Raw genomic sequence first — 26115 nt, 5'->3', positions numbered from 1 at the left:
TAACATTTTTTTTACCACTTTCAATACTAATTACTCCGTATAATACATTTTTACCACTTCCAATACATTTAATAACTTAGTCTTAAAACTCGTGTCCCTCCCTCCTAGAAAGTTATTTGGGGGACAAAGGTAGTACTAATAATCTTGTTATTAGTATTAAGAACATATATTATTGCCATGATTTTAAATGGTTCTTGTTTAAACCCATCACCAAGAGTTTAGCAAAAACTAATTACATAACAGAGACCCAGAATACATAGTATTTTAGAAACATATAAAAGAAGATAAATTTAAAGTATACATGAGCTCCAAGAGATGCATCCATATCATAGATACTGGTGGATGTAAAGTTGAGCCCATAATTTTTCATATAGCATAAGAGTTTAACTTACAAAATTGTAAACACAATGCATCATACCCTTTAGCAAAACAGGGAAGATTACTCCGATAACTATAAGCCTAATAACTCCAAAAAACAGCTAAATTCATCATAGTGAGCAACTTAGGAAATCTTGGTGTGATGATCACTCTCCTCAACAAGGCCTTCTAGTATCAAATATTGAAGCGCTATGGAGTACTTAGCAGATGATGTTGGCTTTGCATTCGCAACATTTGAATAGGTTTTCCTCACAACAAACGACCCCGGCCCCGGCCCAGCCCCTTCTTCAACAGAAAACAAAGACATTCACTATAACACCAACTGCATAATGGTTGATAGTGTAAATGGAATTTACCTTTGATAGTGTAAATGCAAGATGCCCATCTCTTGTAAATGTAGAGCAGCCTCGGGGTGTCACCTTTGTGAGTGTCCGACAGCAGAAGCTCACATCGACTGCTCTTACTGCCACCGTAGTATAACCATCAATCGCAAGATTAATAAGATTGAATTGGAATCAACATAAAAACAAGAAAGGAATTGCAGACTTGGCATGGGTGATTGCATTTCGACACAGTGCTAGCACTCGGACTATTGCCACCTCTCTTCCTCTAGGGTTGTTGTATCTCTCTTGGCAATTCCTTTTCATAAACGGAGCCAAATGAGCTTGCTACGAGTATTCACAAAATGATCTAGACAATCTAAAATTGAAGCAAGTAGTATCAAGGAATTATTTTACCTCTCATTGAAGAAATGTCCAAAATTGTCTACAATAATTGAAGTCGGAAATGTAGGATGCAAATGAAATGCAGCAAAGTAGTTCTTAATCCCTTCATCATCATCCACATACCTTTGAACAAATAAGTGCAAATTGTAAAAGTTATCACTACTCACAGATGAAGAGAGAGAGAGGAGAATTCGACTCACTTGATTTGAATTCTGCGGAAAATATCGGAAGATGGATCTACACCCTGGAATTAAAAGCAAACAAAAAAATTGGAATATGAATATGATGAGAAAATAAGAAGAGTGAAGATTGGGGAAACCTGAGAGAGGAAAGGAGGGTTGGATTGTAGGGTGCGGCGGTGGCACAAGAGAAGTACCGCATTGCCCTTTTCTGCGGAGTTGAATGCGAACTGGAAAAGCAACGAGGTTTTGCCGCTGCACAAAATTAGAGAGATAAATTAGGGGTGGATTTGGAGAGACAGAAAGGGAATGTGGTGAAGAAGATTACGAGCAAGGCGGCCCAGAGAGAATGCTGATGGCATCCCCAATCTCAAATTTCCTGCTGCCTGTTAAGAAAAACCTCTCCACCATTTTTGCTATCAAAAAAGAACCCAACCCCAATTTCCACCAACTTTTCAAATTTAACGCTATTTCTTCTTCATTTATTTTCCGCGCATCTTTAAAATTTGCAACGACTTTTATTGGGTAATGCAACAAAATGCTTTCGACGTCGTTTGCATGGATTAATAACTTCGTGTGGGATTTAAACCACACCGTTTTATACTATAATTTTAATTAAAAATTTATCCGATACCTTCATTTTCAATATTTAGTAATTTTATTGCAAGCAAAGTCGTAATATGAATATTACATGGTGAACTAATCTATATAAACTTCAATTCAACAATTGAAAATAATTGGGGGAATTAAATTGTAAAATTTTAAAATATGGTGCCTAGTGATATAATTCGCTATACTTCAAAAGTTACGTTAAAATTATAATTTCGAAATAGTTCATGATTTTATTTGCCAAAATCCCTTAATAAAATTAATCCAACCAATTTTATTACTAAACCTTTTGACATCAAAATCATTAATCATCACTAAATTTACAGAAACTTAGTATTGATCTTAGCCATGAATCACACTACCAGTGATTCAACAAAAGTACACAAATACCGACCTTTTTCATAAAAGAACAAATAATTTTAAAATTTACGTGATGGTTAAATTGAAATTGAGACATTTAATATTAATTATTAGCCACATTATTACTAGACCAAAACACTCCCACTGTCCCACAAAATATAGTGACATTTTTGTTGCCTACACATGTAATTATCACGTCAGAATGATATTTAGATTTATAATTGTAATAGTACAAAAAAAGCTCAAAACCTAAAAAAAAAGTCGTACTTCTAAATTCATATTGTTACTATATTTTGTTTTTTAAGTAAACTTTTGATGATAATAAATAATGGTTTTGATTTTTGAATATTGATTCCCCTTTTCCGCGAAATTGGCATGATTTCAGTGTGGGTGAACTTCACCTACCTTTGTTCACTTTTGATTTGAGGTCCCCAAAATAGTTAATTTATCAATTAGAGCACAAAAGAAACTGACTCACTATATAAGCCACAAAAGAAAAACTCACAAAATCGAATTTGCATAACTGCAAGCTGCATTCAAAATAAATACTGTTTACTCAATGAAATACTCTAATGTATACTAAAAAGATAAGCACATCGCATGCGTGTGTTGGCCTAACGATAGGTGATTAATGCCCAAGGCCCGAGGTCCTGAATTCGAATCACCGTCGTGCAATCTTTAAATTTTTTTATTTACTTGTGTAATTTATAAAATTAAAAATAAAAAATGAGCATATCTCTATAATATTGAGTTGAAACAAATTAAAGCTTCCCGTTCCAGTGATGTCGCCCAAACTGGCGCATATAAATATAATACTCCATTTCCCTTTCTTGAGAGCAAAACCAAATACTCAATACTCATTATACAAGAAAGTAATAACAATCAATAACTTGCTGTAACGGCCTCAGCCTTACCGTTGCTGAGTGCAGCACCCAACTCCATTTCGCCGCTCTCGAAGAAGGAGTAGTGAAGGGCCTTTACACACTCTTCCGCTTCACTATCATTCACTATGAGGGACATGTTCACCTGGTACAAAAACACATAGTTTGCTCGTTAGAAACCTCAAAGCAACCTCATCTTCTGGGGAGTATTGCGATATCAGAACCTTGGAAGCTCCTTGCGAGATCATCTGGACGTTCACGTTCTGTCTCCTAAAGACACTGAAGGCCTGCCAAAGAGGACATACACATGAAATCGGATCATTTTGATGTCCTCGACTAGTCCATATCTAAGAACCAACCTTTTCCAATATTAAAGAAGAATACTGGACGTTGCCAATGAGGGAGATAATTGATCTATGCGGCAGAAGTTTTACAACAGCAATTTTTCCGAGCTCTTCAACCACATGGTCAAGTTCCTGATCATGGCCAAGAAATGAAAAAATTGTTATGATTCTTGCTAATTAAACAACTATACATGTTTTCATGGCCTGCGATTGAAGATAGGATAGGAAACTTGCCTGCTTAATTAGTTCTCTGCTCCAAATTTTTGATGGATCAAGTGTTACAGAGATACTGACTTCACTAGTTGCTACAACATCCACAGAGATATCCAGATCTTCGAATATTGCAAATACCTGAAATGAAAAAATATCAACTACTTTTGAGTTTCTCATATTGATAGAGGTTCAAAGTAGAAGAACAACTGATATAATCCATAATAAAGATTGATATCACCTTCGCCAGGAACCCAAACTGACCCAACATTCGAGTACTAACTATATCCAGCATGGTGACGTTCTGCTTTAGGACTATACTAGTAAGTAGAGCCTGTCAGTTATTCGACATTGAAAGGTCAATGCTTTGAGCTCTTCCATCTAAACTTGATTTGTATTTACAGAATAGAAACCTTGGTCATGTCTCTGTCTTTAGTGATGAGAGTACCAGGGGCTTTAGGATTGTAAGAGTTCTTAACCCTAACTGGAATATTGCTGTCCATAGCTGGTCTCATTGCTTGTGGGTGCAACACCTGCGGAAAATTTGCTGTGTGTTCATATACATGTCTTCCACTTATAATTGAGAATGCAGAAATTTGTTTCTGGGCTTTGCTTTTCTAAAAAATGTTTTAACCTTTTATGTGAAGGTATTTTGTTATAATTATTTTTTTCTGATTTCCAACAGCAGGGCCATGTTCATACTGTCATACATCTGGAGGAGCACGTGATGCTTAATGGCCAATATATCCAAATAGAGAAGCAAGAAACTGTAGAAAAATAACCTGAGCTCCAAAATAAGCAAGCTCTGAAGCCTCTTCAAACTGTCAAATAAGGCACAGGTCTTGCACACGGATGAATACTGGGATCACAGGTGAGAACACCATTGACATCCTTCCAGACCTGTATGAATCGAAGCAAAGCTGAACGATATTTTTATCAATCAAACAACCTATATAGTCACCATAAAATAGTCATGATTTCACCTGAATTTCTCGTAACCCCAAAGCTTTGCCAATTACAGTAGCTGTCAAGTCACTACCACCTCTACCCAGGGCGGTAATTTCACCAGACTTGCATCCCTGCAGATGAAAACACCATCTTTGTAATTTGGAAACTGGAAAGGCTACAATTGGTCAATAAATATCAATTTGATTCTCAAACTACTTCCTCAGGCTCAGCAGCTTTGAGTAACAACCTTTCCGAGGAAGCCAGTAACTACGGGAATTGCTTTATTGCTAATCCAGTCACCATGTAATTTAGCGGCAACAGCAGGATAGGTTGCCTCCAAAATCTCTGCATTTGTGAAATCATCCGTTGTGACAAATCCAATGTCAAATGCATCATACTGCAGTGTTCACAGACCACCATAAGGGCAGAGGATAGTATTAATGAATATAGTGCACCAAATGATGTGTTACATCAGTCCAATTTGAAACAGATGAACAGCAGCCAAAAAATGTTCAATCATGTGTTTTAGAGAATGAAGTTAAAGCCATGACAGCTGAAGGCTTATCTAGATTAGATTGAGAATTCACTTATTTATTAATAGAACAATGCAAGATCACACAATTTCATTATCATATCACCAACTACCAATTGTTAATTATTTCCACCAATCAATTATATTTTAGTTCTGCGCTTCCCATATGCTAAATTTCTCCTTGTCTTTACGTTGCAGTATTGCACCAAACGAGTATCTAAGAAGAAGTGCCAACAATATTGGGGAGGCTGGAGGTGCAATATAAGTAATAGTAGCCTTACTCGGAGCGATGAAAACCTCTCATTATTCTGACTGGAATTCAGCTGTTTCTTTGTTTTCCGCAAATATGAACGTGTATAAATTATCTTTACTTATTATACTATAACTATGTGATGGTGACTAAAGGTCATACTGATAGAAAAATGACATTTCTTGGTTCCATAGGATGCCATGCTACACTTTAGGTTCCACAAGAAATTATTCGGTGTTCTATGGAACCAAAATGTAAGGCACAATGTTTCTTATGGAACCAAAAGGCAATGTTCTTTCACACCATGCAGAAATTGAATTTCCAGCTGTTCTGGGGTTTGAGTCTTTTATTTAATCCTCAATATGAAAGTAAGAGCAACAAACATACTTGCTGTGCTTTTACGTCAATGCTATTTAGATAGGCCGCGAAAACCCTCGTAGACATGCACTCTCCAAACGACACGAGTTTGTCCCGAGTCCGGAGCGTCAGCTCCTTCAGTCTAGCAATCCCATTCAAAAGTAACTCCAATTCTTCCAGTTGTTCTGAGAAGAAACCATAACAAAAGTTTATGCCAAAATCTGATGTAGATAGCATCGTTGTTTCAAGTATATCTATATCATAAGGCAGTAGCACAAGGGCAATATAGTTATAGCATACTAAACAGTAACTGGACGTGTGGTTATTGTACAGCCAATAAATTCATCCGCTAACTGTCCTATGCACTCTTACGAAAAATGATTCTCATACATTTCTAAACTATATAGAGAGTATGTTCTACTAAAATTCTTGTGTGTTATATATATGCACGATGAAATGTCCTTCAAGAAGAAATAACACTTTCTTGAGCGGCTCACTGTATCTAGAACAAACACTTAATCAAGGAACTTTCAACCAGTGAGAAATATAATGCACTAAATTATGGCTGCCAGCAATTACATAACTTACATCAGCAGAATTTAGTGGAAAACCATAAAATGCAGCTTATTGGTCACTTAGTTTAGGGGGGTAGTGTTGCCACATCCACTGGAAGATGAAACTAGTCTTGAACTGCTCTTAATCAAGATTCTTTCAACCATTGAGAAACTAATGCTCTATCGTCTTCCTACTATAAAATGAAGTGTAAACGGACAAAATGCTCTTACAATCCTCTGACTATACATGTTAGCATATTTGAAGGAGAAGTAATACAAGCAGCCACTACGAAACCTTACCAGAAATCACAGAAGCATCGATTCCGAGCTCTTTCACCGCTCTGAAAAACACAAGCAAAGTAATTGGCCACATAGTTTGGATTGCACAAATGTATAGAAGATATTGCATATAAAAATAACCTAAGATGCAGTTGTTTGATAAGGCTCAACTCCTCTATCTCCGAGACGTTCGTGAATCCGCAGCTCACAGCCTTCTCTCCTGCCTAAAAATTGAACTCCGTCAAAATGCGATTAAAACTGGAAGCAAACAAAGCTACTTTGATGAACAACGTACGCAAATTAGATTGTTAGTGGTCTTTCCCATGGCGGAAAGTACAACTATCGGCTTCTCCTCGGGAAAACATTGGATGAGATAAGCAACCTCTCTCATCCTCTCCGCCGACGCCACCGATGAGCCGCCGAACTTCATCACGCACGTAAAAGCCTCGGCGGTGTTTCCCCAATCGGAAAAAGCTTCCGCTTCGGTTACGGAGTCCCCATCTTTCTTGCTGTAAATCGTGAAATATGGCGACCTTTTTTGATCGACGAGGGCAGATAATCTGTATTTGGGAGGAAAATCGACGAATTGGTGGCGATTCGCGAGTTGGAATGAGTGCGGGGAGGGAAATTCATGGTTGCGCAAAATCTTAGCATTGCAGGAGTGGAGTGAGATCGACATTATTAGAGCAATTCTCCACCAGAACTAATGGTTACAGTAGTGATGTTGTTGAACTTGAATCCCTCAACTAGTATTTAATTCCCAATTTCACTCCTTCATTTCACTTGTTTGACTAAAGAAGAAGTCAAGGTTGTTCTAATCTTCGCCGCCGTTGACGTGATTACAATTCGCTCTATTCATCTCTCCATTTTCATTTCATCTCTGTTTCTGTTTACTGCCTCAGATCTATGCCGACTCTCCACTTACTTAATTCGACTTTCTCACAAGCGTCAATGCTTCACGCTGATAAATTCCAGCATGCAAATTTCACCAAAATCCCCTCATGGGTATCCCTCAAATCCAACAATTTTTCCATCACTCATCGCGGCGAGCTCGAAAACGTCCATTTAGTTTCCCTTTCCAAACAGGATAAACTCAAAGAAGCCCATGATTACCTTCTCCATATGCACCGTTTCAATATCCCCGTGGCTCCTCAATCGTATAAGCTCCTGCTCGAGACATGTTCCAAGTTGAAGTCCTTAAAATTTGGAAAGTTAATCCACCGAGGTTTGACGGAAAACCCTCCTGATTTTCTTGTCAATTGTGTTCTCGAAATGTACTGCTGCTTGTGGGAGCCTGTCTGATGCTCGGAAACTGTTCGATGAAATGCCTAAAAGAAGCATAGGTTCGTGGGTCATAATCATATCGGCTTACGCAGCTGAAGGGCTGTTGGAGGATGCTCTAGAGTCGTATTTGAGAATGCAAGAATCCAACTTTAAGCCGAATCCTTATATTTATATCTGCCTTTTGAAGTCCTTTTCAGAATCTTCGTATTTGGAGATCGGGAAACAGATGCATTGTCGAGTAATCAAGGCTGGCTTTACCAATAACGTAGCCATGAATGCTGCAGTATGTAATATGTATGTTAAATGTGGGCACTTGGATTGCGCAGAGAGGTTTTTCAGTTTGATGCAGGAAAAGAATGTAGTTTCATATACGACGATGATGGTGGGGTGTGCTCAAGCAAAAAGGCATGATGATGCCTTGAGATATTTCAAAAGAATGGTTGAAGAAGATGTTGATTTGGACGAGTTCGCATTTTCAATAACTCTAAAGGCTTGTGCAGCACTCGTTGATCGGAAAATGGGCGAGCAAGCTCATGCTTTGATTTTTAAACTCGGGTTACAAAGCGAGGTCTCCGTGGGCACGCCCCTTGTGGATTTCTACGTCAAATGTGAAGACGTTGAATCCGCTGTTGGAGCATTTGAAGAGATAGATGAACCTAACGATGTCTCCTGGAGTGCCATATTGTGTGGCTATTCTCAAATAGGGGATTTCGAGAAATGCATCAATGTTTTCAAGTCTTTGAGAAGTGAAGGTGGTGTGTTGAATAGATTCATGTACACAAGCGTATTTCAAGTGTGCTCTGCATTTGCTGACTTGAGTATGGGATCGCAAGCTCATGGGGATGCAATAAAGAGAGGGCTGGTTTCGTATCTCTACGGAGAGAGCGCCATGATCACAATGTATGCTAAATGCGGGAGGTTGGACTACGCGTATCGAGCATTCGAATCCATGGATGCACCCGACACGGTGGCGTGGACAGCCATGATCGCCGCCTGTGCTCACCACGGAAAGGCTTCGGAGGCCATCACCCTTTTCAGGGAAATGCAGGCCTCCGGGGTGAGGATGAACGGCGTCACCTTCGTGGCCATCCTCACGGCTTGCAGCCACGCGGGTTTGGTTGAGGAAGCAGAGCAGTTTTTCCGGTCGATGAGCAGTCCGACGATCGATCACTACAACTGTATGGTGGATGTATACTCTCGAGCTGGACTGTTGAAAGAAGCGTTTGATCTGATAAAGGGGATGCCATTGGAGGCTGACGCCATGAGCTGGAAGACTTTGCTGGGCGGCTGCCGGATTCACCAGAACTTGGAGATTGGGAAAGCTGCTGCTGACGAGCTCCTTGGAGTGGATCCCCGCGACGCGGCTGCTTACGTCCTGCTGTTCAACATGCAGGCGTCGAGTGGGAGGTGGGAGGAGGCTGCGGGCGTGAGGAGGGTGATGGCGGAGAGGAGCGTGCGGAAGGAGAGCGGGTGCAGCTGGATCAGCGTGGCGGGGGAAGTGCATCGTTTCGTGGTGGGGGATGGGCACCATGCGCGGGCGGAGGAGGTGTACGCGAAGCTGGAGGAGGTGGGATTCCGGGAGGAAGAAGAAGAGGAGGAAGAAGACGAGGTGGGGAGGGAGAGGAAGAGACAGCAGCTAGTGCACAGCGAGAGGCTTGCCATTGCGTATGGCCTCATAGCGACGCCTCCGGCTTCGCCAATCGTCGTATTCAAGAATCTGCGGGCGTGCAGAGGCTGCCATGATTTCGGTAAGCACGTGTCGCTCCTCACGGGGAGGAGCATTGTGGTTAGAGATTCCAATAGATTCCATCACTTCACCAATGGCCAATGCTCCTGTGGGGATTACTGGTAACACACACACACTGTTTCTGCCTTTGCTTTTACATGTTAATGAGAAACAAGAATTGGTTTGCATATCCATCACAATGGCAGCAGCCCCAAAAATGTGGACAATAATGTCCAAGAGTATGTAATAGTATTTCTTCGTGTGCTGGTGCTGCATCAAACTGCTACTCATTATGTTATCTTTATTTGTATGCATGCACTAAACAAAACATACTAGTAATATAAAAATATATAGAGATGTTACGGTACACCCGGGTCGTATCCGACTCAAATCTTGACCCGACTAGACTATCATACCCAAATGTCAAGTGTTAGTATCATTTTACACATAGTGTTAGCGTTATTTTCGAAATAGTATCATTTGTAAAACAAAATATTGTTACTGTCATTCCAAAATTGTGTTAATGTTAGTGTCATTCTGTGTTAGTGTTAGTGTCATTTCAAAAAAAAATAGGTCAGGATAGTCCAACTGGATCAGGATCCGGATCGAATACAACTTGAGTGTACGGTACACCCGAGTGTATAAGTGACCACCTCTTGATAAAGTTGCTCATAGATATTACCACATGATGCATTAAATTAGTTGCAGCCATGCTTGTGGATGGAGGATTTTCCTTCTTGCGAGATAGTGTTACTTGATGATATTTCATAATTAATGCAAGGTGTATAGTACACCTGAGTATACAAGACATTGTACTTGATGATATTTCATAATTAATGCAATATCTTTCTGACTTATAAGAAACAAAACAAAATATAATTTGATTTTTTTTTATTGAGAATATTATTGACATAAAAGCTTAAACAAACAAGCGATTACATAAAAAAAACCCATAGAAAATTCAACATAAAAAAGTGAATAACCAGTGTGATTTTAAAGAATTTTACATAAACTCACCCATTAAATACATAAAAGAACAAATAAAAATATGAAATAACAATAAAAGGTACATTAAACAATAAATCATTTTGAACCCAATAAATATGAAATCATGCTTTAGTTAACGTGTTATTCATTTTAATCATTCGAAAAGTACTTTACATGATAATCTTCATAGCTAGGATATTTTGCTTCACTCAATCTCCTACATAATATATTTTGTTTTTAAATAAGTAAATCACCGAGAAAGTCGAGCACTTTATAATGATCTTAACCCCTACTCCATACTTCCTCCCCAACTTATTATATAAAGCATCAACATCAGATTCCAAAATATTAGGAAAATCATTCCAACAGTCTTGTTTTCTTCTTCAGTTCCAACCACTTTCCACGTGTCATATATGCGATAAGTTGGCAAAGGGAATTATTCAACAAGCTGAGTCTGAGTGAGGATTGGTTACAATCTTATCGTCAAAATCTAATATCCAAACCTTTATATTTAGTAATTTTTTATTTTTCTTAAAAAACTTTATGTTTATATTTTTTTTTTGATGAAATTACATTATAAATAATACAAACCACACACACCCCACCTAGTGGTTATTGTGGGTGGAGAGTATTCGAACTTGTGACCTCTTGGACAACAGGCAACCACCCCAACCACTAGGTCATCCCAAGAGAACACTTTATGTTTATATTTAGTAGGGTTTATTGTGGAGAGAGATAGAGAAACAAGATAATGATTGAGCACTGAGCTACTAATTAATCTAGGGGTTAGTGGGAAGCAATAAAAATAGGATGTTAAAAGCGAAAAAGTGCATGTAAAAAAGCAGTTGGACGCGTTTCTATTGAAACCCAGATAAACTAAAGACGCCACTTTAATTTGAGGAAGCTTCGTCTGCCACTGTGTCATCTTTCAGATCCCATCCCCATTTAATCATGCTCCTTACTTTAATTCCCTTAATCTCATTAATTATTACTTTCTTTTGCTTTATAATATTCATACTGATTTTTGTGAGGGATGTTTGCTCAAGAAACACTCCCTTTCTCCAGTATCTCAAAACCACCAAGCTTATCTCGTGGTCCCATTATTTTTCACCAAATCTCAACATTCGCTTTCCATCCACTGTAAAAATATGATACTAGGGATTCTTCATTTTGTTGGTTTCAGTAATAATTTTAAAATATTTGTAATTTATCACTTGAAAAAATCCCCATCAATTTTTAGTTCCAATGAAACGGAAGTGACGAAAATCAAAATAGTTGATAATTTTTTAAATCTGTGGTCGCCGCTTGTTGTACGTAACAACGAGTAACAAACTTGATTAGTATTTTTTAGTGCGAGCACCCATTCATAAAGCGGCATTTGATCACATGCATTGAACTATATTCTCTCTATTCAAAACTTCAAATATAAGTTGTCTGCACTTAATCAAATCTGTAGTTATTAGAAAAAAAGAAAATTGTATTTTTACGGCATTATTATCTCTTCGTTTTAAGTTATTTTATAGTAGCATATTTTAGATTCAAGAATCATTTGTGGAAAACAAAAACAAAGAGGAAAAAGAAGCCAATATCTTTATACTAAAATTATGAGGCCAATCATCACCCTAGGACAGTAGGACGAGTTCCTTTCGTCTTTTAAAACCCAAGTTATGAATTTATAAATTAATCTTGTTTCGTCCATTCATTTTTAAAATCAATAGTGTAAATACAGCTCACATGCATTTGATACATAGTAATAAGACTAGGTAGCATCAGATTCATGAACGAACCATGTGCCGAATCATAATTTAAAACAAAAAATAGTGTTGGAAAACAGGGGAGGTTTTGTGGTTGTGTAATAAAAGGTGCCGCCAAATGAGAGATCGTGTGGGTTTGTTTTGCGAGTGGCGACAAAAAACATTAAGCATAGTACTCTCTAATGTACTCATTTCATTTCTAACCGCTTTTCTTTATCGAAGTTTTTAGATTATCTACTTCTACCTCTAAATTGTATGATGACGTCACGCCTTTCGCCACCCATTCTTCCCTATCAAAACTCTACTTCTCACGATTATAACTCACAACTCCATTTCTTTCTGGGGATTACCCAAGAAAAAGAAAAAAGGTTTGCTTTTTCCTTTTCGTATATAGGACCTGCACCTGCACCTGCTTGAGTTAGGCCCTTTGCCCTTGCAGTCTTGCTTTTCTCCAATATGGTGTTTATCTTTTCCCCCCTCTTCTCCCGCATTTGCTGTCAAGTGTCAACTATAGTCTCATCAGCTTTCTTGAATTTTGATTCTCATTGTTTATCTGCTAATTTATATGCCATGAATGTTTTATATCTGCCCATTATGCACTAATGTTGGTTGTTTTTCTGGCTGAGCATTACATTTGTGACTAGTATACTAGATTTGGAAAGAAGTTTGGTGCAGAGCCAGAAAATTAGGTTGTTTCATGTTTCAATTAGTCACATAGTGAAATGAGCTTACTTCCTTTCTAGTAGTAGGAACTAGGAAATGAACAGACAACTGCCTGCCCTCCTTTGCCATTGCTATAAATCAAATTACAAAACTAGGGATTGCAGCCCTCTTGTTTTTCACTTCCTTCTTTCCGATTAGTTTCAAGGTATGCCAAGATTTAGCTGTTTAAGTTATGTAGATGTATTCACAACCTTTAGGATTTGGGGCTAAGGATAGGCATAATGTATGTGGCTCTCAAGATTTTTTCATTTAAATATTGTGAGAAATTTATGAGCTCTAATCTATATCCGTAAGCTTTGGCATTTTGTTTGATACGGCTCAATTTATTCCGTTAGGCAGTTGCTGGATTTAGGTGATAGGGAAACATGTTTGTGTGTTTCTCAGTCTTCTGATGTATCTGGAGAATAATTTGTATGATCAATTATGTTTGTATGGAATATTTTTCTAGATGAACTGCAACATTTTATATTTTAAAACTAAGGTGATTATAAAATGCTTCTGATGATTCCTCCATTTTTTTTCATTTATGGTAACCTCAATTATTCTATATTTAGAACTGATGATGCCTTTAATTAGAGTGTAGCAGCATCTGTATCAGGAATTTAGTATTATTTGATTATATATTATATTATTTCAACTTGCATGGCCCTTGCTAAACTATGTGTGATGATAAACAGTGAGCGGGTTTCTATGTTGTGAACTGAAAAATATTTTTTTAATCCAAAAACGTTTTCCTCTAAAATAAAACAAAGAAATCGAAAAATGTTATAAAATCTCAACTTGCTCAATTTGCATGGTGTCTGCATGTAGCTTAAGAATATGCTTCTATTCCCAAGTCCATGGGTAAGATTTTGAAGTCATTATATATCAGATGAACAATATTGCATGCCTTTTCTAGTGTGTTTATAGTTAGGTCGTCTGTGGATGAAGCTCGTGTTGTTTGATTCCCGAATTGCCTCTCTGATGTTGGAACTCTATTGCAGTAACTACGAGTTTTCTTGCTGCTTGAAACAATGGATACTTCAAAACCAAATTCTTCTCAAGGATATGGTAAGCCTCCGTGGGTGTTCAAAGGAAGGCAAGTTTTATCCCCTTTTCGATGAAGTTTTGAATAACTAATATTCCATAGCAAGTTCTTAATGGAAGAAAGATATCAAAAAGTTCATAAAGCGCTTGGTCTTGACATTTCAGTGCCTTGTACCAGCTCCATCTTGTTAAGGCAGAGACAGCTCGAGCATTCATTCCCAAAGACTTCAGATTAGTGGAGGCGTTCGGGTAAACCAGTGCTGTAACAGCTTGTTTCTTTATAAACTTGAGAAAGTTGTAGATGCACGTAAAGTTCAAATTTCGTTCCTTTTGTTTAATACAAGTTGGTACTATGTACTCTACAGGTATACTCTCGGAGGATTCTTTCTTGCTAATTATGAGGACAGTCCTGTTGGGATATTTGATGAGGTTTTTTCATTGTTTTTACTGTCTTCTTTTATTATTCATTCCTGATAAAATAAACCCCATGTGAGGTTACCATGATTCCTGAGAAAATTGAAAACAATAATACAACTTGATTGAATATTAAAATGGAGTGTTGAGCAGTTTATGGGGACATTCATTTCTATTTAGAAACATGGAAAAGAGGAACTGGCTAATAAGCTTAATTTAATGTCAACTTGCACTAACATTCTTTTTTTTTTAATGATGTTATATTTTTCAGCTTGTGGTAATAGCAGGAATTGTTTGGAACCCTCCTACCTCTTGTGCGTAAGTATTCTGCCAATGACTTGTGGTTCTTTTATATAATGTCAAAACTACTTTGTCGACTATTCTCTTTATATAAAGATACTATTGCACATGCTTGTATGCTATTTCAATGAGATTTCACGCCTCGTTTCTTGTATGACTGGTTCGCTACTGATTAATCCTGCAAGTTTGGAGCACGGACCTATACACGTCCATGTTTATTTTGTGCTCCATCTGTGTTGGTTATTAGGCAACGCTCACTTTATATTGATTTCTGCTTCCCTACACATGCAGATGAGATTTTGTTTCTTCATATGGTATGCTTGAATAATTGCTCAACTACTATACTAATAAACTTCTTCTACTTGTAAATCATCGACAACGCTGTAGTTTTGTAAATATTCACACTGACAAGTTCGCTTGTAAATCATTTTATGGATAGATGGGCTGCAAGAGTGCTGGTAAACAGTGACCAAGCATTTCTCCACGGACGAAAGGTAGCATTTGGAGTTCCCGGTTTGCCATTTTTTATGTCGTATCGTTCAAGTATTTAGTTTTTAAGTATGCTATCTAATCTCATGCCGTACATTCCAGCTGCAGACCTCACCTCCCTGCAAAACATTATTAACACCTTTCCTTTCTTTTTTGCAGGATGTCGGACTCCCTAGTCGAGTTGCCAATTTTACAAAGGTTTGCTTCAATCTGAATGCTTACGCCTCTAGGAAAGTATTGATTCATCTAAAGTTTATATTAAACTAGAGTGCCAGGGAAATTCCCGGGACAAAAAGGAGTCGATTTGGTGGGTTTTTGAACAAGATTGGCATGAGTGATAGCATGAAGAGTTGTTTGGATGTACAAATAAAAGAGATGAACAATCATACAGCCATGGACTTGTGCAGTATCAACCTCACCACTGCTGGTCAGTATGTTGGTTTTGTCTTGTTAATTTGGTATTTCGCTTTTAGTGACTCGTTTTTCTCTTGGGGCTCAAAGCAACGGCACCATCATCTCAAAACGACGCTGGAAGATGGATGGGCCCAGCAATCAAGATGTCACTCCCAAGCTTTAGGTATTCACCTTTTTTTTTGTTGTTGTTGTTGAAGTTCCACCCTTTGGAGATTGCTGGAAATGAAGTGTTTTTCGCAAATGCAGCGGCCGCACAGAGCACAATCCTCACCTCCTCAAGTATTCTTGCCAGATTGAATGCAGGTTTCTTCCTATTCTTATCTATATGCTTTGGTTCAACAAAGAACATTGTGCATCATTTGCTTATACTCTGCCAATTTATTTGAGGGTGAGAGCAGTGTCACCAGCTAAAGTGTATGGTCCATTTGAGACGACGAGCGAGGACTCTGGAGGAGATGATAAGCGAAACCTCAGCATCTCCGTGATGCTGTCGAAGCCTATTCTAGCCTTGGAGTTCAACTCTCTGCAAATGAAGGTTGAAGCTCCCACAGTCGTTCCTCCGCAGAAGAAGAAGCACGGCTGAACGTGTCTGCCTTACTTGTCTAGTTTCCCACATGTCCATTTTTTATTGGCAAGATCAGTTCATCTATAAATATTGTTGGGAAATAAATGTCATATAATTGCTTATTTATTGCTGGCCTTCTTTCAGCTATTAGTTTCAGAAAATTGTGATGATGAATATTTTCTTTGAATTAGCAACTAGATCAGTATCACCACTAAAAATACACTTCATCTTGTGACAAAAACTGCCATCAATTGGCACACACCATTCATTCATTCTTCACAATTCTTGATTTCCAGAAAACAGAACAAATTAACAAATGTAAATTCTTTACCATCACCACCTCCACATTTTTACTTACACTTTTTTATCAAGCTATTTTCTTAAAACTCTTGAGGTAGAGGCCTGCCTTCCAAGAAGGCTTTGAACAGAACAAGGGATCTCTCCGGCTGAGAGAACGGAGCCTCGTGAGATGCTCCTCGGATCGTTGCAAACGATAGGATGTTGCCATAGACCTTAGTCCACCCTCCAACCTGAACATCATCACATATGTATGTTAACCAGGAGCCACAACTCTAATTCCACCATTTTCATTGCTTTAAATGAAGAGATAATTCACCTGCATCCCAGCAAACCACACCCTATAAGGCGTAGTGGAACGCAGCTTCAACAGCCGCGCCAGTCTGTGAACGAGCCTCCTACTTCCGGTTAAAGGTATGACTGAATCTTGATCTCCACTATACACCAACACTGGGATTCCTGCCTGAATTATTCTCCCCACAACGTTGATCGTAGGTACCTCGAGATCAAGCAGTTCATAGTCCAAAATGCTGTTGACAAGGTAGTCACAAAAAGTTTAGAATCCAATTCCGCATCGTGTGAATGTGTATAACGAACAAGGATATTACTTGCTGCAGACGAGCCAGCGGTTGAGTCCAACGAGGCGTGCATGAAGGGCCTTCTGAACATCTTTCCTGTTCAAGTAATTCACAGTCTTATCCTCCACGCACACATCAATGCTCTCAGTGACTTGCTGCAAAATCATCACACATTCAGACTTTGCAAATGCAGTTAAAAGGGAGTGCAGGCGGCATGGTATACCTGAGGAGCAAGAGCTTTGGACTGAGAGAGCACAGATGAGATGCAGACATCGAGGGTGACGTCGTATTTGTCAACAAATTTGCTGGTTTCAGTAGTGACAAGGCTCATAACCTTGGAGCAGATAGGGGAGAGAGAGCCTCTGTAGTATTCGCTCACATAGCGCGAGTAATTGCACGAAGAAGTGAACATTCTGTACGTTGTATCGGATATTAGGCCGTGAGACCAGAAGAATTCTGCCCTCGAGTTGAAGTCCGTAGCGAATTCTAGCACTGGATTCCCCAGCTACATTATACAAACCATGTTACCATTTTTTGAGACGAGATAGGAAAATGTGTTTTGGGAGTGAAGAGCAAACTCACTGCAATTCCTCTCAAGTTGAATTCTTTTCTTTTTTTGTTGAATTGGAGCATCAGCTCTGCCAGCTGGGGAATATAGTGGCCTAACAGTAACTGAAACTAGTCAGGAATTATTCCATCTCACAATTTTATTCTATTCAACGTGTTTTTATGGTTGTAGAAAATTCTGTACCAGCATAGCTCTCTCCTGTGATATACAAGCTTCTGTCTTTGTATTGTGGGAATTTAAGGAACCAGTTTCGCAGAAATACCAAGTTGTCACGAGCTATATAACACATAATGAAGACAAGCAAGATTTCAGAATGTTAATTAAAGAAACTTCCCAGAAATTATAAAAACAACAACTAACATGGATCCTCAATAATCTCTCTCTCTCTCTAAGAATCACATGCATGGTTAGACAGAATACAGACATGAACATTTGAGAGTAGAAACATGCCTGTGATCTTGTCATTTACACCATCATAAGAGGATGAATTGGCAGCATAAGAGAACCCCACTCCAATGGGCGACTCCAAATACAAGATATTTGCTTCTGCACACCATCAAACCACCTCAAAATGTCAGTGACCAACAACAACAAATTTTTAAATGATTGAAGCAAGATCAAGATTTGGAATGAAACCTCTATTCCAGCTATGCTCATTCCTAACCAGCCCATTCCCACTTGGCCTAAACGGCCCATTTTCAGAAAACGCCCCAACACCCAACGATGAACAACCAGGACCTGCAATCATGTAACCATTAAAGCAAAGCAAGCATTCATGTAAAAACACACACACAAAAGAGTAGTGAAAAAAAAATCAGACCTCCATTCAACCATAAAACAAGAGGCTTGGACGCAGGCTCAATCTCAGCTTCAACAAAGTAGTAGAAGAGAGCTCTCTCCTCCTTTTGATCAACAGATACGTAGCCGGAATAATGCTGGAAACTAACTCGGGGCTGCCCAGGAAGCTCAGATATTCTGTCAGCAGCAGACAGAGAAGAAGAAGAAGACTTAGCTGAATGTGCCAGTAAAGCGAAAAAAGCTACGATCTTTACAATGGTGGCCATGGCCAAACAAGAAAGCTGAGCTATAAAATGTGTATCTGAGACGAAGGGGATTATATAAAGGTGGGGATGTGTTCTTTTCTTGTCATTATTGAATTAGGTTTTGTCGTTTTGGAGATTATCTGATTGTGATGTGAGATGAAGAAAGGTTCAAAAATGGTTCCGCAATGTGAAAATTTTGGTTCTCTGGCAGTGCGTGAGCTGTGTGAATCAACAAGTATATGATAAAAGGGAATGGAAAAAACTGGGCTCTGATTTCTTGCAGACTACAATTGTATTTGTAGTCCCCCCTCTACCTTGTTCTCTTGTTGTCTTGTGAAAAGGTTCACACATTTTCAAAAAAGAAAAAAGGAAAAAAAACAAATCTATAAAACTACAAAAGATTCAATTTTTTTTTATATTCTTAGATAAATGATTCAATTTTTCGAAATGGGATTTATTCAGTTCAAGACCTTTTTCACACTGTTGCAGTCCCAAGAGCAATTGTGTGTAGACGGTATTCTGTGAAGCTTTAGCTTCTACACTGAATTCGAAGATTCTTTATTTCAAAAAAATATCATAAAAATTGTTATATTGTCATTTTATTTGGCATAATAACCTATGTAAATTATGAATTTTTGAACTGATTCTAATTTTGCACACCCCAAACAAAAGAAAATATTCATAAATTATTATATTTTGTATTTTGATTTGGATATTTTTCAAAAAGTATTTCTTTATACAAAATATGACAGACATAACACGGAGTATTTCTTTATTGTTCAACTCATCCTATAAAAAGACATAGTCTCACTAAAGAATCTGATAAGGTTTCTTATTATTCCATCATCAAATTTTATATAGTAAAATATTTTTTGCAAAATATTGAAAGTTGATAATTTTTCAATAAAAAAAATAAAAGTTGTAAACATTTTTATAAAAGCTGCTAAACAATTAAGATTTTTTTAATAGAGAATTACAGTTAAAGATAATTTATAAAAAAAAATGCTAAAAATTGGCGACATGAACATAATTAACGCAAAATAAAAATAAACAATGTCACAATATTTTTTCTCCATAAAACCCTAAAATTATTAATCGTTAAACTCTAATTTGGGAGTAAATTGATCTTAATTTCAAAATTAAAATAAATTAAAAATAAAGGAATTTACAAACAAATTATTTCTATAATGTGTAAAAGTAGAATTTCTCTAAATTCAGAAATTTACATGCTATTGTCTCTTATTTTTATTAGGAAAAATTACTGCAAAATACATAAAATTTGGACGAATTATGATTTTGCACATAATTTTGAAATTTGAAATAAAATACATTAAGTTTTAATTTTGAGTTAATATATGGAATTGACCACTTTTCTATAGTAAATTTAAAAATCAGTTTATCAATAAAAACTTAAAAAATTGACCAATTTTTGTGTAGAGATACAAATTTGCCCTTAACATTTAAAATTTAACAATTAGTCACAAATTCATCCTCATAAACACGCTACACATTTTCAAAAAGAATCATCACACAAACGCTCTCTCTCTAAGTGTTGGAACTTAATGAAATATCATAATCCTTGTTTTGATGATACCAAAATCAATAGATTCTTTTGTAATAGATTAGAACTGTTCGAACTCAAGTATTAGAGTTCTTTTTCTAGTTTAGGTGTTGTTCTGAAGACTGAAGACTGAAGAACGAAGGACTGAAGACTAAAGACTGAAGTTGCCGACTGAAGCATCAGTCGAAGAATCAGTTTTGACTGATTACTTAATGCGTGCCACGTGGAATCAGCGGACTGATACTAAAGTCAAGTATCAGTTAAACATTCTTCCTCGGACTGAACCTCCAACGTTCAAAGGAAGCCACGCACTCCAGAAGTACAGCCGCATTAAATGCAGAGATCTTAGGATCGTCCTTTCTCTGCAGAGGTCATTCATCTTTGGTGATTACCTTTTCAGAGATGTCGCATCTTCTGCACTTCAAGATAGGCGTTCTCACCAGACAAGGAACCTCGAAGATTAAAGCCTCAACCCAAGTTCAAATTACTCTCTAACTGGAAGAAATCTTGAAGACCTTCTCTGCCAACTGATCTATTCAAGACTTCTCACATAAATAGCGCTCGAGCATCACTTCAATCTTCACCGATTCAACGATATAAGCTGAAACTCTGCCAAAATTATTTCTCAGCTAAAGCCCAGACTCTCCAAAGTTTGAATCGAATAAGAGAATCCCAAAGTCAAAAATCAGTCACTGCTGATTACATAAATTCTCTTAGACCTTAGGCAAACCTTGTTTACCCAAAACCTAGGTCAAACTAACTGCAAAGAACTTGTTCTTTGAAGTTTAGTTGGCAAGTTTTCAAACCTTCCTTCAACCGACTGAATCCAGTGTTTGTGTTGTAAAGGAGTTCAGGAAGGCGTTCTGTCTCCGTGAGATCCTAGTGCCCACTGCGTGCTAGGAGTGAGAAATCCAACAAGGTGTGTTGGTACTGAAGATTGGATCTTCAGTTGTTTCGGTTGTGTGCATCCGTAAGCATATGTTCAGGTTTGCAGTGCACTAGTAAGCACTTGCCGAGTGAAGTTGTTGGTCTGATCAACCGACCGTGGATGTAAGAAGTGTTTTCCGAACCACGTAAAAATCTCTGTGTTATTTACAACTTTCAGTATTTACTTTCTTACTTGTGCTCTTCATTTCGTAAACTAAAAACTGATTAATTGCAAAGAGAAACTTATGACTAACAACGTGCTCAACTCACAGGCTATTGTGAAACAAAAGTTTTCCGCTGCGTGTGTTATCAGTCTGACTGATCTATCGTCTGGTAGTCAGTAAGATTTATAACATCTCTGTTTATCAAACTCGACTGAAGCCTTACGTGCATCAGTTAAGTTCTTTTGACTTAACTGATAACTCCTTACTGAAGAGTATTCAGTATCAGTCGTCAATCCTGTTTTGGTCAAAACTCTTTTCAGTAAACAGGATGTCTGAGTTTGTATTTGGAGTTTCATTTTGATGTCTTGTAAAGATCGAAAATAGCCTATAGCTGTATTCCCTCCATCCATACACCTATTCGAGACCCTCCAGACCTAACACTGAGGTTCCTCCACCGCCTTCGCATTGATGCAAACCAAGATTGAAAATTGCTACCAATTCATCGTATTTTGTAGAAACTTTTAATAGAGAATGTAATTAATTATATTTAATTAACAAATTACAAGTAACGTCATTTATTGAATTTGGAGGATAAGATATTGCTATATTATTCTTAGCCATATTAAAGTAGCAGTAGGCTTTATTTAGGGGTGTAAATTCGGGTCAGGTCGAGTTGGGTACCCCTACCCACAAAATCACCCAAAATACATACCTTCACCTGTCCCGTATACCATGTGCGGATATTCGGGTACTCGCATTTTTCATAATTTTTTGAAGGTTTGTAATTTTAAGAGTATTTTATCCCGCTAGAGAGTATTTTATCCCGTAATTTTGCGGGTACCCCCATTACCTGCGGGTATTTTGTCCCTATATTCACAATTTTTTTAAAAAAATCTCGGATAGAATACTCTTGACTCCCGACTGACCCAGTCTGTGTTAGTTCCAAACTAAATTAGAAATTCAAAATTGAAATAAAATGAATAATTATAAAAATTAATTAATTAACTGAAATTAAATTCGGGTATATGGGTACCCGCATTACTCGACGCGGGTACCTGATACCCGCAATTTTCTAGAACTCTATAACCGCACCCGACCCTCTTTGGAAATTAGGAGGGTATTGGGTACCCGATATCCGTGTGGTTATCGGGTCGGGTGAGGGTACACTCGATACCTCCTACCCGAATTTACACCCCTAGCTTTATCAGTGCATTAGCATATGACTTTTTTCAAATTTCAGAGGTGTTGATTCTGATGCTATTGCACTATGACGTTGATTTCTCCATTTCTTTTGGGTTTTTTTCAATGATGATTTGTGAATTTTTTTGGAGAGATTTGATCGATGGAAAGAGAAAGATATTTTGAATAATTGATTAATGTTCTTAAATTCACAACCAGATCTATGAATTTACAACTTAATGTTTTTGAATTCACAACTAGATCTATGAATTCATAGCTTTTTTTTATAAAAGAAAGAAATATATTAAAAGATCTTCCGGTACTAGAGGTACCCCAAGATTACACAATAAGAGAGGTAATCTCTTGCGAGAACCAAGAAGAAAAAGAAAGCTCTTGGCAAAGCAAATTAAACTGTTTATTCCAGCTCCACATGCGAGCCTAGATCTATGAATTCATAGCTAAAACTAGAATTCACAATTGAATCATTAGTGTTGGTTGTGAATTCAAGTTTAAAAGCTCAAATTCACAACTAGTTATTTTGGTTTTGAATTCGAGTTTTAAAACTAGAATTTACAACCAGTTTGATGAATTCACAACTGAATTGCTAGTGTTAGTTGTGAATTCGAATTTTAAAGCTCGAATTCACAACTAACTCTATTGCTACTTGTGAATTTAAATTTTAAAGTTTGAATTCACAGTTAGAAATAGTGGTAGTCGTGAATTTGAGTTTTAAAACTTGAATTCACAACTAGAAACAATGCTAGTCATAAATTTGAATTTTAAAACTTGAATTCACGACTAATAATATTTCTAGTTGTGAATTCAAGCTTTAAAATTTGAATTCACAACCAACACTATTTTTTAAGCCGATTAACATTATTTCTAGTTGTAAATTCAAGCTTTAAAACTCGAATTCATAACTAAAATTAGTGTTAGTTGTGAATTCGCGGATAATTTTTAAGTTTTTTATGTGAAAGGTAAAATGGTAAGTGTGGTCAACTTTTTAATTTTTTATTTTAGTGGACAATTTTTATTTTTACTAAGTGGCTGTTTTCAAAATCCACTCTTAATTTTTTCTGATTTTTCCCTGATTTAAAATTCTCCTCCCCCCCACCCCTCCCCCCCTAAAAAAATGCTACTATTACCTAAACACAAGAAGCTCATAACTTGTACATACAATGCTTTTAATGAACTTCGTAATTCAACAATTCAATATGAAAATAAAATTTTTCCTCGCAATCAAACATTAATTCACAAGAAAATAAAAATATATAAATTGTACGGTTTAAAATTTGTATGTTATTTCAAATTTCAAAGGTTGTGAGCATAATTAAAGTTTTATTTTTATTTTCTTGTGGATTAGTGTTTGATTGCGTGAAAGTTTTATTTTCATATTGAATTATAGAGTTTTAAATTTAGGAGAATTTTAAATTTGAGAAAAATCATAAAAATTAAAACTTAATATATTTTATTTCAAATATTAAAAATTGTATGCAAAATCAGAATTCGTTTAAACTTAGTGTATTTTACGATAATTTTTCATTTTTATTACTCCCTTCGTCACTTATAGCTCAAAACTTTTCGGCACGAGAATTAAGGAGAATGTGTAAATTGATTAAAAGTGATAGGGCCTACATTTTTTTAAGGTTTAAATTTTTCTATTTCTGAAAATAGGCCATTTATGGTGGGACGTCCCAAAATAGAATGCAGGCCACATATAGTGTGACGGAGGCGAATAGAGTATAAGATTAAAATGGCCATCACTAATTAAAAAAAATGATAGTTAACAAAAGTGCGGTGATAATTAGTAATTATTGCACTCTTATCAGTAATATTCTCAATAAGAAATTGGTTTTGAAATTTCAAAAAAAAATATTGGTTTTGAAATAAAGAAAGTACACACAAAGGATCTTTTGAAATTTAATAGCAGAAGAAATGGGGCATGTGACAGCTAATGTAATTATATCATTCAAGAAAGACATGTGTGCTTATATAACAAAATCATTTCACCCAAGAAAGGAAAAACCTTCATTTGTAGCTTTCAGTATGAAGTATACAGAGAATAATAAGACCTTTTCATTGTTTTGTTTTTTTGGCAGGTACAATCTTTCCTTGGAAAATTAAATCTACTTTTCAAGATTCCAGATCATCTATATAGTTGTAATTAATACTATTAATTTCATTGAATTCTAATCTCACCTCAAAGAAAGTTCTTCTCAAACTTTTTTACTACTACTACCATTTACCATTTCATGGCAGAAGGAATCAAGCTGCCTAGAAATGGTGTCAAGAGATATTCTAGAATAATGGTTTTTATGCCCTACCAACAAATTGGGGCTTTTTACAGAACAATATTTGTTTCATTTCTAGTCCTAAAAGACAAACCTATATTTATTTATTTGAATTTTTGTAAAGGGTAAAAAGAAGTTGAGGAAACAGATAGGAAATAGTATTAAATATTAATACCTTTTTAGCTATATCACATGATATGCTAAGATAAAGTAAAGAGTTTGTATTTCTGCTTTGTGTATTTGTAAAATATCATTTTGTCACCCACTCTTTTTGTATGTATCGCTTCATTTGGCCTTTACACTATGTCCTTTCTTGATTTTTAAGCAAAATCCTCTTTAAATGTTGTGCACATACTCTTCTATATTACATACTCCTAATAAAATATAGTAAATGTTTTCTTCCTTTTTGACCATCTTTACAATAGAGGAAGCTAATAGCTAATGGAGTAGATCAAAAGAAAGCTATTAGTACAATAAAAGGCTGGCCTATACTATATACACTTTGTGAACTATTTCTTCAACCATAGTTAACATATGAAATATATATGGTGGTTCAATATGAAGACAGACAATACTCTTTTGAATAACTTTGGGGGAAAATCAGAAAAGAAAGTTCCAAACCTGAACGAATCTAAAAAATAAATAATAAATATATTACATTAAAAAAAAAAAATCAAATCAAATATGGATATATCACGATTCCGTATATAATCAAGAAAATGTGAATTCACAACAAATTGTGATAGTACATGTGATGATTGAGTTGAGAGTCATTACTTTTATCTCTAGAAGAACTTTCACTAAATGGAAGCCTAATGTCCCACACTTTCATTAGGGGAATTGCCCTTTTTAATCATCGTGATGATTCACAAGTGAAAAAAGCAAATGCCTTAAAAGGAAAACAAAATCCAAATGTGTAAGCGTTTAAATTATTCAAAGTCTTACCTTAGTAACAAAATAAAATCCCACTTTTTACTGAGGTTCTCTCCCTCATTTTGTGAACTATTCTATTTAAGTTAGTATAAAAAAGAAAAAGAAAAACACCACCCACTTTATCAAAAAAATAATTTGTAAATATGTATAAATTCTCCAATTCTTTTTTACCATCATAGTTCACTACCCACTCCTATTGTCACACCAATGTCAAGTCATCTATTAAAATAGAAAATTACCTACCTTTTTGTCCTCTGTTTTCATTTCAAATTAGCTTTTGACCATT

At 36.5% G+C, this 26115-nt stretch overlaps 5 protein-coding genes across 14 annotated transcripts; 2 read left to right on the top strand and 3 right to left on the bottom strand.

Moving 5' to 3' along the window:
• Positions 1–339: 339 nt before the first annotated feature.
• On the bottom strand, positions 340–1940 carry LOC130993125 (uncharacterized). 2 transcript variants are annotated; one of them, XM_057917887.1, is made up of 7 exons: positions 1611–1940; positions 1423–1537; positions 1304–1347; positions 1116–1226; positions 925–1017; positions 735–841; positions 340–663 (listed from the first exon to the last, which is right to left on the bottom strand). In XM_057917887.1, exons 1-7 carry the CDS (start codon positions 1691–1693, stop codon positions 503–505), a joined length of 714 nt encoding a protein of 237 aa, XP_057773870.1. In that variant the 5' UTR covers positions 1694–1940; the 3' UTR covers positions 340–502. The 2 variants fall into 2 exon arrangements, with proteins under 2 accessions (XP_057773870.1, XP_057773871.1); XM_057917888.1 differs by having other exon boundaries at positions 340–660; positions 1611–1935.
• A 1031-nt stretch (positions 1941–2971) lies between these two features.
• Positions 2972–7348, bottom strand: LOC130993121 (aspartokinase 1, chloroplastic). The gene is given in 14 exon segments (XM_057917874.1): positions 2972–3277; positions 3357–3419; positions 3492–3608; positions 3711–3827; positions 3928–4020; positions 4100–4219; positions 4469–4507; positions 4509–4586; positions 4670–4765; positions 4882–5031; positions 5804–5958; positions 6628–6668; positions 6748–6830; positions 6902–7348. Coding segments are annotated over 14 exon segments (1680 nt in total). The 5' UTR covers positions 7286–7348; the 3' UTR covers positions 2972–3133.
• A 164-nt stretch (positions 7349–7512) lies between these two features.
• On the top strand, positions 7513–9983 carry LOC130993120 (pentatricopeptide repeat-containing protein At5g13270, chloroplastic). Its single transcript, XM_057917873.1, is given in 2 exon segments — positions 7513–7887; positions 7889–9983. Coding segments are annotated over 2 exon segments (2229 nt in total). The 3' UTR covers positions 9743–9983.
• A 2458-nt stretch (positions 9984–12441) lies between these two features.
• On the top strand, positions 12442–16414 carry LOC130993123 (protein NEOXANTHIN-DEFICIENT 1). Of its 9 annotated transcripts, none has more exons than XM_057917880.1 (11): positions 12442–12541; positions 14064–14158; positions 14272–14355; positions 14472–14535; positions 14792–14838; positions 15260–15314; positions 15469–15507; positions 15577–15736; positions 15811–15886; positions 15970–16026; positions 16111–16414. In XM_057917880.1, exons 2-11 carry the CDS (start codon positions 14094–14096, stop codon positions 16304–16306), a joined length of 843 nt encoding a protein of 280 aa, XP_057773863.1. In that variant the 5' UTR covers positions 12442–12541; positions 14064–14093; the 3' UTR covers positions 16307–16414. The 9 variants fall into 9 exon arrangements, with proteins under 9 accessions (XP_057773863.1, XP_057773868.1, XP_057773860.1 ...); XM_057917885.1 differs by having other exon boundaries at positions 12442–12725; positions 16122–16414; XM_057917877.1 differs by having other exon boundaries at positions 12442–12725.
• Positions 16415–16517: 103 nt separating this feature from the next.
• Positions 16518–19124, bottom strand: LOC130993122 (serine carboxypeptidase-like 45). Its single transcript, XM_057917875.1, has 9 exons — positions 18552–19124; positions 18368–18469; positions 18182–18277; positions 17915–18007; positions 17746–17825; positions 17387–17668; positions 17194–17318; positions 16905–17115; positions 16518–16818 (listed from the first exon to the last, which is right to left on the bottom strand). Exons 1-9 carry the CDS (start codon positions 18793–18795, stop codon positions 16669–16671), a joined length of 1383 nt encoding a protein of 460 aa, XP_057773858.1. The 5' UTR covers positions 18796–19124; the 3' UTR covers positions 16518–16668.
• Between the last annotated feature and the right edge of the window lie 6991 nt (positions 19125–26115).

This window comes from Salvia miltiorrhiza, chromosome 7, assembly GCF_028751815.1.
Source record: "Salvia miltiorrhiza cultivar Shanhuang (shh) chromosome 7, IMPLAD_Smil_shh, whole genome shotgun sequence".
NCBI classification, from domain to species: Eukaryota; Viridiplantae; Streptophyta; class Magnoliopsida; order Lamiales; family Lamiaceae; genus Salvia; species Salvia miltiorrhiza.
Note: the sequence above shows the minus strand (reverse complement) of the source record. Positions and strands in the feature narration are given on the sequence as shown.